Source organism: Artemia sp. Qi Xiang Cuo, chromosome 15, assembly GCF_049724085.1.
Source record: "Artemia sp. Qi Xiang Cuo chromosome 15, ASM4972408v1, whole genome shotgun sequence".
NCBI lineage: Eukaryota > Metazoa > Arthropoda > Branchiopoda > Anostraca > Artemiidae > Artemia > Artemia sp. Qi Xiang Cuo.
Window position 1 is genome coordinate 17,355,473 of NC_142808.1, and position 16,325 is coordinate 17,371,797.

General features: G+C 35.9%; 1 protein-coding gene across 1 annotated transcript in view; it reads left to right on the forward strand.

The window, feature by feature from the left end:
* LOC148943399 (1-phosphatidylinositol 4,5-bisphosphate phosphodiesterase delta-1-like) overlaps window positions 1-16,325 on the forward strand; it is a 104,579-nt gene that overhangs the window by 15,759 nt on the left and 72,495 nt on the right. The window contains exons 3-4 of the mRNA XM_089101125.1: window positions 3,483-3,738; window positions 8,448-8,577. Coding sequence (XP_088957251.1) covers window positions 3,483-3,738; window positions 8,448-8,577 — 386 coding nt within the window. The remainder of the gene's footprint in view (window positions 1-3,482; window positions 3,739-8,447; window positions 8,578-16,325) is intronic.

Sequence of the window (16,325 nt, forward strand, 5' to 3'; positions counted from 1 at the left end):
TTCAGTCACACGGACTTCAAATCTGTGCTCAGATTGGAGAGGATGTGTGTGAGTGACGATATCAAGGTTTTGGCAGATAATTTGAATTTTGATATCTGCTTTTGATATGTGCGTATATTATGAGCGAAATTGTACTAGAATGCCAAATTTGGTTCCACCTCAAAACTAGGCTAAAAATTCATCGCTAACGTAACGTTGTAGTATTAACATGCGTTACATTTAATCATTTGTGCGTTACATTTACAGCTGCATATTGCAGCTGCAGTAAAGCTCACAAGTCATTTGTTTTTATTTTCTGTGCCAGTATTTGTCTGCGCAATTTCCAATTTCGATATCTATTGACTGAATTTCTTCAATTTATGTGTGGATTATATCAACATAAATCTTTGAAATAAGTTCAATTTTGTTCAAACGTTTATGTTAAGGGAAAGTAGTTGACGCAAGTAGTCTTCGAGCTAAAATTTCTCGCTACTCCTGACTTCTTCAACTGTCTTAAGATCAAGTCACCAAAATGAGAACCATAAATTGCTAAAGGAAATAAAACTTAGGGACAGTCACACGGACTTCAGTCACACGGACTTCAAATCTGCGCTCAGATTGGAGAGGATCTGTGCGAGTGAAGATATCAAGGTTTTGGCAGATAATTTGAATTTTGATATCTGCTTTTGATATGTGCGTATATTATGAGGGAAATAGTACTAGAATTCAAAATTTGGTTCCAGCTCAAAACTTGACTAAAAATTTATCGCTAACGTAACGTTGTAGTATAACATGCGTTACATTTAATAACTTGTGCGTTACATTTACAGCTGCATATTGCAGCGGCAGGAAAGCTCACAAGTCATTTGTTTTTATTTTCTGTGCCAGAATTTGTCTGTGCAATTACCAAACTTTTGAAATAAGGTTAATTTTGTTCAAATGTTTACGTTCAGAGCAAGTAGTTGACGCAAGTCGTCTTCAAGCTAAAATTTCTCGCTACTCCTGACTTTTCAACTGTCGCAAGATCAAGTCACCAAAATGAGGGCCATAAGTTGTTAAAGGAAATAAAACTTAGGGACAGTCACACGGACTTCAGGCACACGGACAAGGGACAGTCACACGGACTTCAAATCCGTGCTCAGATTGGAGAGGATTTGTGTGAGTGACGTTATCAAGGTTTTGGCAGATAATTTGAATTTTGATATCTGCTTTTGATATGTGCTGATTTTATGACCGAAATTGTACTACAATGCCAAATTTGGTTCCAGCTCAAGACTAGGCTAACAATTCATCGTAACGTAATGTTGGGATAACGTTGTAGTCTTAACATGCGTTACATTTAATCATTTGTGCGTTACATTTACAGCTGCATGTTGCAGCGGCAGGAAAGCTCACAAGTCATTTTTTTCTGTGCCAGAGTTTGTCTGCGCAATTACCAATTTCGACATCTGTTGACTGAATTTCTTCAATTTATCTGTGGATTATATCAACATAAACCTTTGAAATAAGGTTAATTTTGTTCAAATGTTTACGTTCAGAGCAAGTAGTTGACGCAAGTCATCTTCAAGCTAAAATTTCTCGCTACTCCTTACTTATACAACTGTCGCAAGATCAAGTCACCAAAATGAGAGCCATAAATTGTTAAAGGAAATAAAACTTAAGGGACAGTCACACGGACTTGAAATCCGCGCTCAGATTGGAGAGGATGTGTGCGAATGAAGTTATTAAGGTTTTGGCAGATAATTTGAGTGTTGATGTCTGCTTCCTCGTAGGTTTGTTTTATGTCTAAAAACATCTTTGCACTTATATTTGCCCTACTTATTTTGTTATCGTTACTTTTTTTAACATCGATGATGCTAATGTTAAATTTGCTGAGAAACAAGAATTATTTTTGTTTTAATTAGCATAGATTTGCGCGCTTATCTATCCACTTAGTGCGGATTTCAGCTTCACTTCACCAGCTAGTTAGTTCAGAAAGAAACCTGAAATTTTTTGAAAGATTTTTTTCTACTGAAATTTGGAGGTTTCTTAACAATTTCCCATAGTTTCTTTCGGGTTTTGTGTGGTTTTCGTTAATTCCGTAAGTGTATCTTTTATTCCTTAAAATGGGCCTAATATTCTTCAAATCTACGGGTAAATCTGTAGAAGTGAAATACAACTTGGGAGCCGTTTGGTTCTGTCTGCAGCGGCTAGATCAGCAACGTTTAGCCAGTCAATTCTTCCTGTCAGTTGGGAGGAGCCTTTAGTCAGTTTTGAACTGAACTTGTTTGAGTTTCAGAGAGTCATATCACTGGCAAGGCCGTACCCAGGATTTTTTTTTTCAGGGGGGGTACCCAAAAAACCTCAAAAAACGAATAAAGAATTTGTTTATATACATTTTTGTTATGTTTTTACGAGTCAGACAAACAATTCGGTGGGGGAGGGGGGTAAACCCTTCTATCCGCCCCCCCCCAGGGTAAGACCTTGATCACAGGGGTAGGAAACATGAAATTAGGTGGTATATGACTTATTTACTCTTGCAGGAAGGGTGGGATACATGGACATTAAGTAAGGCTCGTTATGAATAAGGAAGCTGATAAGTCTTGCTTATGTTTGGAAGGTATTAATAATAAGATGATAGTTGCTCATGTTATGTCAACAATGTGTGAAGTATCAGTCGTAGTAGTATATGCCCCTGTAGAATCACAACCTCTCATATGCCTTTTGAAAGTATATAGCGGCTACTTGCCTCCTCGGGCGAGTACATTATCCCCTGAGATTGATGCATTGCGATTCAAAAGAAATTTGGGGTGCCAGTATTTTAATAATTACATATAGTTCCTTCGTGCTTCTCTCCCCTTCTTCTCGCCATTTCGCCTGATATTTATGACCGAAAGTACGGCCAAAGCCAAAAATTCATCAGAGATAGGGGTGGTCAGGTCTTTTTCCCAGTTTTTCAGTATTATTTCTTTTCTTTTTTTGCTTGCCAGATTTTTTGTAGGAAAGGGGACTTTAATTTAGTCAGAATTTATATGCCTACTTTTCCATGGTTTAAGTGTGTATTTGTGTGATTGTTGCGACTTTTATGTTGTTTTTTTTTGCTTGACATATATATACTAATAATTTTAGTTAAGACTGTACAAAAGTACCCGAGAAAGGAGGGACAAGTATCCAAACAAGGTAACGCCCATATGTGAACTGAACTCTTGCAATGAAATTTCCTACTTGCAAACGACTGTTAAATCAGCTACGCCTGAACCTGTTTACTGCGTCTATAGTTTGCGAATAGAAAATGCAGAGAAAAAGAATAATTTTCATAAAAATCACTACATAATAAATAAAATTTATATATAAAAAAATTCAACCCTATTTCAGAAATTTTGGCTTCAGCTACCCGTTCTATGACACAACTTGATTGAGTAGGTGTTACAAATACTTATCACTAATTGATTATTATTGTTTTGTTATTATCTTATTTCATTTTTTATGAGATTATAATATATTTTTGCTTTATTTGCTTTCAGTTGATGTCACAACAATTCTTGAAGTTTTATCTGGATGGAAGACTGACATGTTCAATGAAATAATAAGTTCAGGAAAAAATGATACTGGAATAGCTGAAAATTTGTGCTTTTCCATTGTGTACGGTGAATCAGGCTATGAAGTGGATACACTTGACCTTGTTGGAGAAGATGTGGAAACTGTTCAACAATGGGTGAAAGGATTGCAAAGTTTAGTTGTTATTTCTAAAAGTATACAGCAGGAGACCGAATATGAAGAGTAAGTTCTTATTTTATACAGTGGCTGATCCAAAAAAAACAGCACTAACGATTTGGATTGCAAACCAGTAACTATCAAAAACTGTGTAATAGCTTCAAGACCGTATCCAAAGGGGAGGTTGGTTTACCCGGTTTGAACCCCCCCCCCCCCCGAAATTTTTGACCGGATCGAAAATTAGTAAAACCTTAGTAAAAATTAGTAAAATAAGTCGAAAACCGAGTCGAAAATTAGTAGCCCCCTCCCCCCGAACAAAAATCCTGGATCCGCTCTTGAATAGCTTAGTAAAATTTAACACACAGTTAGGGATTAAGGAATGTACATCGTTACAAATGGCATTATGATCCAGTGGACAAGGCAAAGGGTTAGTACTCTAAAGGCTATGGGTTCAAATTTACAGCTGACGTCTGTTTTGTATATATATTTCGATTTGGGTTAAACTGTTTCAATTAATGATGATCTTAATGTTTACTAGTAATTTCGATCTCCCGAGGACTTAATGCTGCCAGGGTGTAAGACACAAGAAGCATTTAGTGCAGACTTGAGTAGACACCCAGTGATGTTTCTGAGGTTGTAGTGATTAAAGTGATCAAAAGGGGTTAGTACTCTATAGGCTGTGGGTTCAAATATACAGTTGATGGCAGTTTTGTAAATATATTTCCATTATGGTGAAACTATTTCAATTAATGATTATCTTACTGTTGCCTAGTCAGTTGGATCTCTCGAGGGTTTCTTTCTGCCAGGTTGTAAGCCACCTGAAGCATTTAGTGCAGACTGGAGGTGAGACCCAGTGCTTTTTCTGAGGTCGTAGTGATCGAAGTGATCAAAATGTGTTAGTAATCTATAGGCTGTGGGTTCAAATATACAGTTGATGGCAGTTTTGTAAATATATTTCGATTATGGTGAAACTATTTCAATTAAAGTTTATTTTACTTATGCCTATTCAGTAGGATCTCCCGAGGATTTCTTTCCGCCAGGGTGTAAGCCACCTGAAGCATTTAGTGCAGACTTGAGGTGAGACCCATTGCTTTTTCTGAGGTTGTAGTGATCGAAGTGATCAAAATGGGTTAGTACTCTAAAGGCTGTGGGTTCAAATTTACAGATGATGGCAGTTTTGTAAATATATTTCCATTATGGTGAAACTATTTCAATTAAAGTTTATCTTACTTATGCCTATTCAGTAGGATCTCCCGAGGATTTCATTCCGCCAGGTTGTAAGCCACCTGAAGCACTTAGTGCAGACTTGAGGTGAGACCCATTGCTTTTTCTGAGGTCGTAGTGATCGAAGTGATCAAAATGGGTTAGTAATCTAAAGGCTGTGAGTTCAAATCTACAGCTGATGGCTGTTTTGTAAATATATTTCGATTATGGTGAAACTATTTCAAATAAAGATTATATTACTGATGCCTAGTCAGTTCGATCTCCCGAGGATTTCTTTCTGCCAGGTTGTAAGCCACCTGAAGCAGTTAGTGCAGACTGGAGTTGAGACCCATTGCTTTTTCTGAGGTCGTAGTGATCGAAGTGATCAAAATGGGTTAGTAATCTAAAGGCTGTGAGTTCAAATATACAGTTGATGGCAGTTTTGTAAATATATTTCGATTATGGTGAAACTATTTCAATTAAAGTTTATCTTACTTATGCCTATTCAGTACGATTTCCCGAGGATTTCTTTCCGCCAGGTTGTAAGCCACCTGAAGCATTTAGTGCAGACTTGCGGTGAGACCCATTGATTTTTCAGAGGTTTTAGTGATCAAAATGGGTTAGTACTCTAAAGGCTGTGGGTTCAAATCTACAGTTGATGGCAGTTTTGTAAATATATTTCCATTATGGTGAAACTATTTCAATTAAAGTTTATCTTACTTATGCCTATTCAGTAGGATCTCCCGAGGATTTCTGTCCGCCAGGGTGTAAGCCACCTGAAGCATTTAGTGCAGTCTTGAGGTGAGACCCATTGCTTTTTCTGAGGTTGTAGTGATCAAAATGTGTTAGTACTCTAAAGGCTGTGGGTTCAAATTTACAGCTGATGTCAGTTTTGTAAATATATTTCGATTATGGTGAAACTATTTCAATTAAAGTTTATATTACTTATGCCTATTCAGTAGGATCTCCCGAGGATTTCATTCCGCCAGGTTGTAAGCCACCTGAAGCACTTAGTGCAGACTTGAGGTGAGACCCATTGCTTTTTCTGAGGTCGTAGTGATCGAAGTGATCAAAATGGGTTAGTAATCTAAAGGCTGTGAGTTCAAATCTACAGCTGATGGCTGTTTTGTAAATATATTTCGATTATGGTGAAACTTTTTCAATTAAAGATTATCTTACTGATGCCTAGTCAGTTGGATCTCCCGAGGGTTTCTTTCCGCCAGGTTGTAAGACACCTGAATCATTTAGTGCAGACTTGAGGTGAGACACATTGCTTTTTCTGAGGTTGTAGTGATCAAAGTGGTCAAAATGTGTTAGTAATCTAAAGGCTGTGGGTTCACATCTAAAGCTGACGGCAGTTTTTAAAATATCTTTCCATACGTTTGACACTATTTCACTTACAGTTGATATTAATAATGAATATTCAGTTCGATCTCCCGAGGATTTCTGGCAGCCAGGTTGTAAGCCACCTGAAGCACTTAGTGCAGACTTGAGGTGACACCCATTGCTTTTTCTGAGGATTTAGTGATCAAAATGGTTTAGAACTCTAAAGGCTGTGGGTTCAAATCTACAGCTGATGGCAGTTTTGTATATATATTTCGATTCGTGTGAAACTATTTCAATTAAAGAGTATCTTACTTTTGACTAGTAAGTTCGATTTCCCGAGGGCTTCTGGCCGCCAGTTTGTAATCCACCTGAAACATTTAGTGCAGACTAGAGGTGACACAATTTGATTTTTCTGAGGATTTAATGATCAAAATGGTTTAGAACTCTAAAGGCTATGGGTTCAAATCTACAGTTGATGGCAGTTTTGTAAATATATTTCCATTATGGTGAAACTATTTCAATTAAAGTTTATCTTACTTATGCCTATTCAGTAGGATCTCCCGAGGACTTCTTGCCGCCAGGTTGTAAGCCACCTGAAGCACTTAGTGCAGACTTGAGGTGAGACCCATTGCTTCTTTTGAGGATGCTGATTGATGAATTTAGTCTTATTGACCTGTACTTACCGGAAGTTTTGGAGCTCCTCCATGTGCGTAAAAAAAGCATAATATTTATCAATAAGACAAAAAAATGGCCAAATTTTATGCAAAGAAAAATTGAAAGGCACTTACGTATGATAAACTATAGTTGATTTATAAAACAAAGCCGAAATGGTGATTAAACATATGCAATAGGCGAGGGAACTTATAATATTGTTTTTACGATAATCTGCTTTTTAATTAAGGATAGTAACTACTTATCTGAGCTAAGAAGTTTTTTCCTGTGAATTTTGAAGTGCCAAGCAATACTCGTTTAGAAATTCTAACGAAAAAAAACACAGTGATTTAGTGGAGCTTCAGCCCAGCTTGCTTCAGAACCAGTTGAAAAATTTGAATTTTTTTGCTCTGAAGGGGGATGGGGGTACAGGTCGATCTAATCATATTGAAAACCCAAATACAAAGTGCATATATTCGATGGGGCAACAGCCAGCTCAAAAGTCGTGTCAAGAAATATATATGAGGAAAGTGTAGCTATTTAATGGGGCTACAGAGACTTGAGCTTTAATTAATATAAATGAACAAAGTTCACTTATTCCAGAATTCTGGCAAAGGTTCTTCACAAGTGACCTACGTTCAATGCCATGGAACAAACCACTTTGTCAGAATAAGTGAAATAGGTGGTGACCCTAGTCGGTCCTGTAAATGAGTAAAGTGTCCCGATTTAGTAGAGCATGGAACGGCTGACACTAATGCATCATGCTCTGTCATAACTTTGGAGATTTTCCAAGGAAGTTTTATGTTAGACATTCACAGAGGCACTATCATCGAGGGGGGCGATACCTGCCTGATGTGACATTTTTAATGTAAATATCTATGTTCTAAGTTTAATTTTTTCTTATAGTTTAATTAATATTAAATTTAGTTGTTTTAATTTATAGTTGTAACACTTTATCGCTTTTAGAATTTTTTTTGCTGCTTTCTAAATCAAAAATTGAAGTTCAAAATGGACCTGTCAAAATGTTTTAAAGAATTTACGCTATATAATTCAACCCGAGAAATAACTGCAAGAGAGCGCAAAGGGAATGCTGCTTCAGATTTTTCGCCTCGAGTTCTCAGAGCCACTACAATAACTTCATAATCCATTACATTGGAGCCGCACTACTAAATAAAGATCACGAAGCTGGGGTACATATTAATGTGTTCCTGGGTTTCAGTCTTGGCTCTTAACAGCCCAGATTAGAAGGAGATAAACCACTAGTCCTTTATTCGGTTTAATAAGTAGTTTTTATATATCAGTTAAATCATTGTTTAAAAGAATCAAGGGATGGCTTTGATAGAATAATCTCTACACGAATACGATTCAAGATAAGTATGAAGCCCCAAAAAAGTGCCCAAAAGCTATTCCAGAAATAATTTTCTCAGGTTTTCCTTCCTTAAAGGAGGCAGGGTAGGCCGTATATCTATGTATTTTATTTTTTTTTTTTTTTTTTTGGCTTAAGAATTGGCATATTAGAATTGAGTTTTTTCGTTTTAACTTTACTAAATTATTTGTCTGTCATTCTAATCTTATTTCTGTTTTCTCCGTTTCAGATGGCTATTGGCTCAGTATAGAAAAGCAGATAAAGATAATAGCAACTCATTAGACTTCCAAGAATGTTTGAAACTACTAAAGCTATTGAATATTAAACTGGAAGAAGATTATGCCAAGAAATTATTTGATGTAAGTTTTTTTTCTTTAATTGAACATCCATTATATGTACTGTATATGTACACTAATAATAATTTCTTTTGTTTCATGTCCATCAATTGTTGAAAACGGTCGCAACATTAACACTTTAGAAATAACCCTTCCAATTTTTCGATTAATTGGCGACTTCAAGAGTAGATATTCATTGTTAAAATAAATTATGAATGGATAAAGGGGAAGCATAAATTAACCGAAAAGAAAAAGAAACTTTAAAAAGAAACTTTATGTGTATTTTATTCCATGTCATTTGAGGTTGCCAAACATTAATCCTCTTATTTTGCTTTAACTCATGGCCTAAAATAATTCTAATATTAGTGGATTTAAAATTATGAATATTCAATATTCTAAATAGAGTTAGTTGGTATTTTGACCCTTCACATCAATCTTAAGGGGGGGGTCAAAGAACGCCATCTAATATTACTTAGTTAGATCCAAAATATTGAGTACCGTTTTTAATTTTACCCTGTACCCGTAGCAGCAGTCGTTACCAAAGCTGGCTATTGGGAAATACCCCGGGGTAAGGCAGCTAGCACTACCACAGTTTTGTTTTACTGGGAATTTCAATGGAAGTAATTTTTGATATTCTCTTTTTATACATTTTAAAAATGCCTTCTTGTTTCCCAGGTAGATTCGACGTCCAAATAAAAAATCCATTGCATCCATATAGCATACGGAGCATATGTAGTCACTACATTTAACAAAAGATTGTAATTTACATTTCTATTCATTCTTTTTGCATAGTTATTGCCCTATTCCTAGCAAAAGTAAGCTTGATATCAAAATGTAGTTGATGCTTCAGAAAATACACTTCAGGTTCATTTATCTCTATGTTTTTACATATCTCTAGTGATACGTTTTGCATATCTCCAGAGATACGTTTTATATATCTCTAGAGATAAGTTTTACGTATCTCCAGATATACGTTTTACATATGTCTTGAGATACGTTTTACGCATCTCTACGTGTTCCAGAAAATACTCCTAAGGAGAAGGTGCTTACAAATTCCTTCCTAGGTGCTCTCACATGTGCTAATTTGATAGTTATATTGTTTTTTGTCCTTCTTTTTACTACTAGTGTTTAATAAAATATTCTATTGACAATAGGACTTGAACAATCAACATTTGAAATCTAAAATTTATTTTCTATATTTTTCAAACATGCAATTCATGGTGTAGTTGTAGTGCATATCGTTAGTACATAGCTAAATTTTTTACTTTCGTGCGTAAGATTTTCGATTTTCTTGATTTTAAGATTTTCGTGCATAGCTCTACTAATTTTACACAGTTTGTCAGTGTAGTCTATAACTCTGCTTATTTGAACTGCCGCTATGAGTACAAAAAAAAACTACTTTAGATCTTTATCTAAACCGATGACTATACAGTTTGTAAAATAGTCCTTTTAAAAATTAAATAAAAAACTTTTTCGACAAAACAAGTTTTTCAAAGAAAAGTAAAGAGCTCTATTTAGCCAAAAATGAGTTGAAATAAAGTCAAAGAATCTTCCAAGCCCAACACTACCACAAACCACTATCAATAAATAAATGAAACTGAAAACCAACAGAAATTACAGTAAATAGCCAAGTCAAAGTCAAAACAAGCAGAAATTAATATGAGTGGGGCTGATAACCCCCATGCCCCCCAAGGTGGGAGGGGGTATCCATCCTCCGATCACCATGAATCTTAAAAAGGACACTAGAACTTCCTATTACCAATCCAATTACCCCCCTTCAAAGTTTATATGGTCATCCTTTCTATATAAGCCTTATATGCCCCAAGGGTATGAGTTACAACCCTTGCCTTGAGGGCTGTGGGGGGTTGTCATTCTCAAAGACATAATTTCCGGACCTTTCAATTACGTTGAACAAAATAGGTATCTCAAAGTCTTGATTGGATGTGTTTGGGGAAATAGTGGGCGTTGGATGGGGGTTAGTTGCCATCCAATCAGTTTCCACTATTAAAAAAGACACTGGCACTTTCAATTTTTAATCGGATGAGCTCTTTTCGAAATTTCTGATAAAACAAATGGTCATCTGAAAATTTCAATTAGATCTATTCACAAAAATACGAGGTATGGGGGGATTTCCTCCGATCACTCTTAATCTTAAAAAGGGCACTAGAACTTCTGATTTTCAATCCAATGAGCCCTCTCCAAAGTTTATACGATCACCCTTTCTGTATATATAGCCTACCTTATATGCCCCCAAGGCATAACTTACAAGCATTACCCTGAGGGCTGTGGGGGGTTGTCATTCTGAAAGACATAATTTCCGGACCTTTCAATTACGTTAAAAAAATGGCTATCTCAAAATTTTGATTGGATGTGTTTGGGGAAATAGTGGGCGTTGGAGGGGGGTTAGTTGCCCTCCAATCACTTTCCACTATTAAAACAGACACTGGCACTTTAAATTTTTAATCGGATGAGCTCTTTTCGAAATTTCTGATAAAACAAATGGCCATCTGAAAATTTCAATTAGATGTATTTCAGAAAAATACGAGGTATAGGGGGATTCTCTCCGATCACTCTTAATCTTAAAAAGGGCACTAGAACTTCTGATTACCAATCCAATGAGCCCTCTCCAAAGTTTATACGATCACCCTTTCTGTATATATAGCCTACCTTATATGCCCCCAAGGCATAACTTACAAGCATTACCCTGAGGGCTGTGGGGGGTTGTCATTCTGAAAGACATAATTTCCGGACCTTTCAATTACGTTAAAAAAATGGCTATCTCAAAATTTTGATTGGATGTGTTTGGGAAAATAGTGGGCGTTGGGGGGGGGGGTCAGTTGCCCTCCAATCACTTTCAGCTATTAAAAAAGACACTGGCACTTTCAATTTTTAATCGGATGAGCTCTTCTCAAAATTTCTGAGAAAACAAATGGCCATCTCAAAATTTCAATTAGATGTATTTCAGAAAAATACGAGGTATGGGGGAACTCCCTCCGATCACTCTTAATCTTAAAAAGGGCACTAGAACTTCTGATTACCAATCCAATGAGCCCTCTCCAAAGTTTATACGATCACCCTTTCTGTATATATAGCCTACCTTATATGTCCCCAAGGCATAACTTACAAGCCTTACCCTGAGGGCTATGGGGGTTGTCATTCTCAAAGACATAATTTCCGGACTTTTCAATTATGTTAAAAAAATGGCTATCTCAAAATTTTGATTGGATGTGTTTGGGGAAATAGTGGGCTTTGGAGGGGGGTTAGTTGCCCTCCAATCACTTTCTACTATTAAAAAAGACACTAACACTTTCAATTTTTAATCGGATGAGCTCTTTTCGAAATTTCTGATAAAACAAATGGCCATCTCAAAATTTCAATTAGATGTATTTCAGAAAAATACGAGGTATGGGGGGATACTCTCCGATCACTCTGAATCTTAAAAAAGGGCACTAAAAGCAATTCAGCAGTAGTGACCTGCAATTTCCAATCGAATGAGCCTTTTTCAAAGTTTCTAAGACAACAAATGGCCATCTCAAAATTTCCAAAAGACGCATTTCGGGAAAAGAAGAAGTGTGGGGAGATATGAACCCTTCGATCACTCTCAATCTGAAAAAGGACACTAGAATTTCTGATTGCCAATCCAATGAACCCCTCCGAGGTCTATACAATCACCTTTTCTATATAAACCTTATATGCCCCCAGGGCATAACTTAAAAACCTTGCCTTGAGGACTGTGGGGGGGGGGTTGCCATCCTCTGACGTAATTTCTGGACCTTTCATTTACGTTGAACAAAATGGTTATGTCAAAATTTTGATTGGATGTGTTTCGGGAAATTGTGGGCGTGGGAGGGGAGTTAGTTGCCCTATAGTCACTTTTGACTTTTAAAAATGGCTCTAACCCTCAATTTCCAATCGAATAAGCTCTTTTTGAAGTTTCTACGACTACAAATTGCCATCTCAAAATTTTTTTCACATGTATTTCGGGAAAAATGAGGTGTGGGAGGGTATCCACCCTCCTATCACTCTGAATCGTAAAAATGGAACTAGAATTTCTGATTACCAATCCAATGAGCCCTCTCCGAAGTTTATACAATCACCCTTTCTACATATACCGTATATGCCCCCAGGACACAACTTACAACCCTTGCCATTGGGGCTTTGGGGAGGTTGTCATCTTCAAAGGCACAATTTCCGGACCTTTCATTTTAGTTGAAGAAAATGGCTATCTCTAAATTTTGCTTGGATGTGTTTGGGAAAATGGTGTGCATGGCAGGGAGTCCATTCTGTTATGACTTTAAGGGCTCTAGCTCTTTGAATTTTCAATCAAATGAACCTTTTTCGAAGTTTCTATGACAAGAAATGGCCATCTCAAAATTTCTATCAAATGCATTTCTGGAAAATACGAGGTGTGGGAGGAGGGCTCTCCACCCTCCCATCACTGTGAATCTCAAAAAGGGCACTAAATCATCTAATTAGCAATCCAATAAGCCCCCTCCGAAGATTATACGATCCATCTTTCTATATAAACATTATATGCCCCCAGGACATAACTTACAGCCCTTGGCCTGAAGACTGTGGGGCGGTTTGTCATCCTTAAATTAATAGTTTCCAAATTGTTTAACTAGGTTGAACAAAATGGCTATCTCAAACTTTTGACTGGTTGTGTTTGGGAAATTGTTGGCGTGGGAGAGGGGTTAGTTGCCCTCCAATCACTTTTGACTGTTAAAAAGGGCACTAGCCCTTTTAATTTCCAATCGAATAAGCCCTTTTCGAAGTTTCTACGACGACTCCTTCGATAAGAAGTACCCTTGTCTAAAACCACCCCTCCCCCAAAAAAAGAATAAAAGATATAATACATTCTGCTAACATCACTCTTTACATAGGCAGTGCTGTTGCGCTGCCTATGATAGTATATCTATCTGTACAAACAGGAACACAAAGCACTGAGACTAGGTTTGAAGGACGCTTTTTTTGGTGCACCCAACCTATTACAAGATTTGTTTGCAGTACCAATTTAAAGGACCGTAAGTGTTTTGGAGCAGGTGTTGTTTGCAAGTGTTCTTTGCAAGTGTTGTTTGCAAGTGTTGTTTGCAACCACAGTTATATGAATCCCCATTGTATTAGTGTCAAACGATATATCGCAGGATCTAAAAAAAGCTGTTTTATCACGTAGATTGCGGATAGTTCTAAGAGTCTCTTTGCTCTAAACTAAAGATATTTATATTATTTATAGAGAAGTCTTTTCTTCATTTTTTTTTATAAAACACCATATCAAAAACATATAAGAAAATTAATAGTTAGTAAATTGCACTCTATTTAGCGTAATTCCTTTCAACACAAGTTTTGCTGTTGCTACTAAGTAAAAAAGATATGTAGATACCATTATATAAGCGGGGGGAAGACCGAGATGGTAGATCTCTGAGATGGAGATCTCACCATCTAGCATGTGCTTTTTGAACTTCCCTCATACTTTCAACATCAAAATCATAAATTGATTATCAGAAGGTTTGAAGCTGAATCTAAATTCTAAGTTACTTAATATTCAATCCGAAATTTAATTGTTTTTTTTCCCTTGGCATCGAGAAGTAAATAAAAGACATAAATGAAATTGCCAAAAAAAGAAGAAATGCTTCAACAAATGAAACAAAGCATTTATTTAAAACAGGTTTAATATAATAACTGAATAAAATATGTAAGATGAAAAAAAGTTAAATATTAGTTAAATTCTGGAAAAAAGGGGAAAGGTGGAAAAATTATAAAAGATTTCTTGTCTAGAATAGTTCTATACATCCATGCATAAAGTAAAACTAGGAGATTCATGAACAGTTGAAAGAAATAGCTATACTCCTAGATCTTTTACTTTTACACTGAATTCCTTCAAGAACTTTTCAGGGTCTTCTGTCCCCTTCCATTATCTCATGAGCTGGGAAGTTGATTCTCGTCGATTATCATTTTTACATATGCTCTCTATGATTTTTTATTATTTGTTATTACAATGATGGAGGGAGTCTTTAAATGCTGCTCAAGTCTAGTATGGGGGAGTTTTAGTTAAATTTGATGATATTGGTGCATCATTTTTACTTTAAGATTAGATAATCGAATATTATCTTTCACTAGTAGCCTAACCGTGGGTATTGTTTTTTTTTATGCCTAAGCTCGTGTGTTTTATTGAAAATCATCGGTTTCTAACTTCTTAACAGGCCAAAAAAACCATGTGTCAGAGCAATATGGATTGTTGGCTTAAATTTGGTATTAAATGGGTGTTATTTGTGATTAATGTCACTTGTTTCTAATTTCAATATGCTTCTGTATATCCCAAACACTGCTTATATGACTTTTTTCGCCTGTGCTTAACATGAAGTTATATTGCTTCAATATCCAGTTTCTATTTCGATGAAGGGTGAATTGTAAGTATCTAGTCTTTTTTACTACTTCCAGAATTTTCAATTTTCCAAAAAATTACGTAATTTTGCAGAAGATTACGATATGGATTCCAAGAGTTTTTTTTTTGAAAATCTTCACCAGGAATTTCGTGAAATTGGTCTCCAATTTTTCCTCTTACAAATAATTCTTGAGGAAATTCAATATAGCTTATAGATTATTATTTGTCTTTGCCAGTAATGCCCTTTGCCGGTAATTTAAAGTTTTTTTTTTATCTTGAATTATGTTAATAATATCCATATTAAGGTATAGCTTAGATTTTTGGTAGTGTTTCTCTTTTGCTATGTGAATCAGGAAAGGTTATACTTCTAAAGCTCTATGACGAAATTTCCATCGTTCATTTTATGCTAATTTTTCACACACGTTCCTTATTTTAAAACTCGGCGCCCGCTAATTGGAAAACTGCAGAATTTTTCCATCAAAAATTTGGTTCAGGGGGACTTCTAATTTTTCAACACTTTTTTGGTTTAACACTTATTCTAAGTTTCTATATTAGCCAATTAAAAAAAAAAAATCCGATTTCATTTTTAATGTCCATGGTAGATTAAGACTTGCCTGGGGACTCCTCTTAATAGGTTCATGAACTGTATGCTTTGAATTTACTCCAACATCATCAAGAGAACAATTGCGAACTAACTGTGCAAAAATGACATGAAATCAAAACACGTATGTGGCTGGTTGTGATAAATTCAGTAGTTAAAAAATACAGTAAAAAAGGGCCTGAAAAGGATGTGTTGACTGTAGGATAAACCTAAAAAAATATCACATTAAATTAAAAATCTTGCATCGGGCCGTTTGAACCTCGAGGTCCACCCACTCTTTCTTCTTGTAGGACGAGTTTATACAAAAAAAGAAGAAAATTCTGAAGCTACAATAATGAGAAATTACGCTGTGTAATTTGCCGTTTTGTCTGTATTTCGATCCACGTACGTTCGCAAGAATTTATGTAAGATATGGTTAGATTTTGGATGGAGGGTGGACCAATTTCAAGAAGGGTCGAAATTTTCAACCGCTAAACAAGTTTATTGAGTGAAAAATAACTGGAAATATAGCAATTCCTCAAAATCTTGACGTTTTGGGTGAGCTCCAATATGTAATATCTTTTGAGTGGAGCGTTTAGAAAGATTAAAACGATTTTCATTGCGCAATTCTGGATAAGCTTATCAAACGAAACATATAAGACAAAATATTACGACATTGATAGGAAGCTTAAAAATATGGAAGATTAAGTTTTATGACACTGAAAATTTTGAGACTGATTTGATCAAGATAGATTAGATTTAATAGATTGACCTATATACATCTTGTAAAATACGCAGTAATTATTGCCC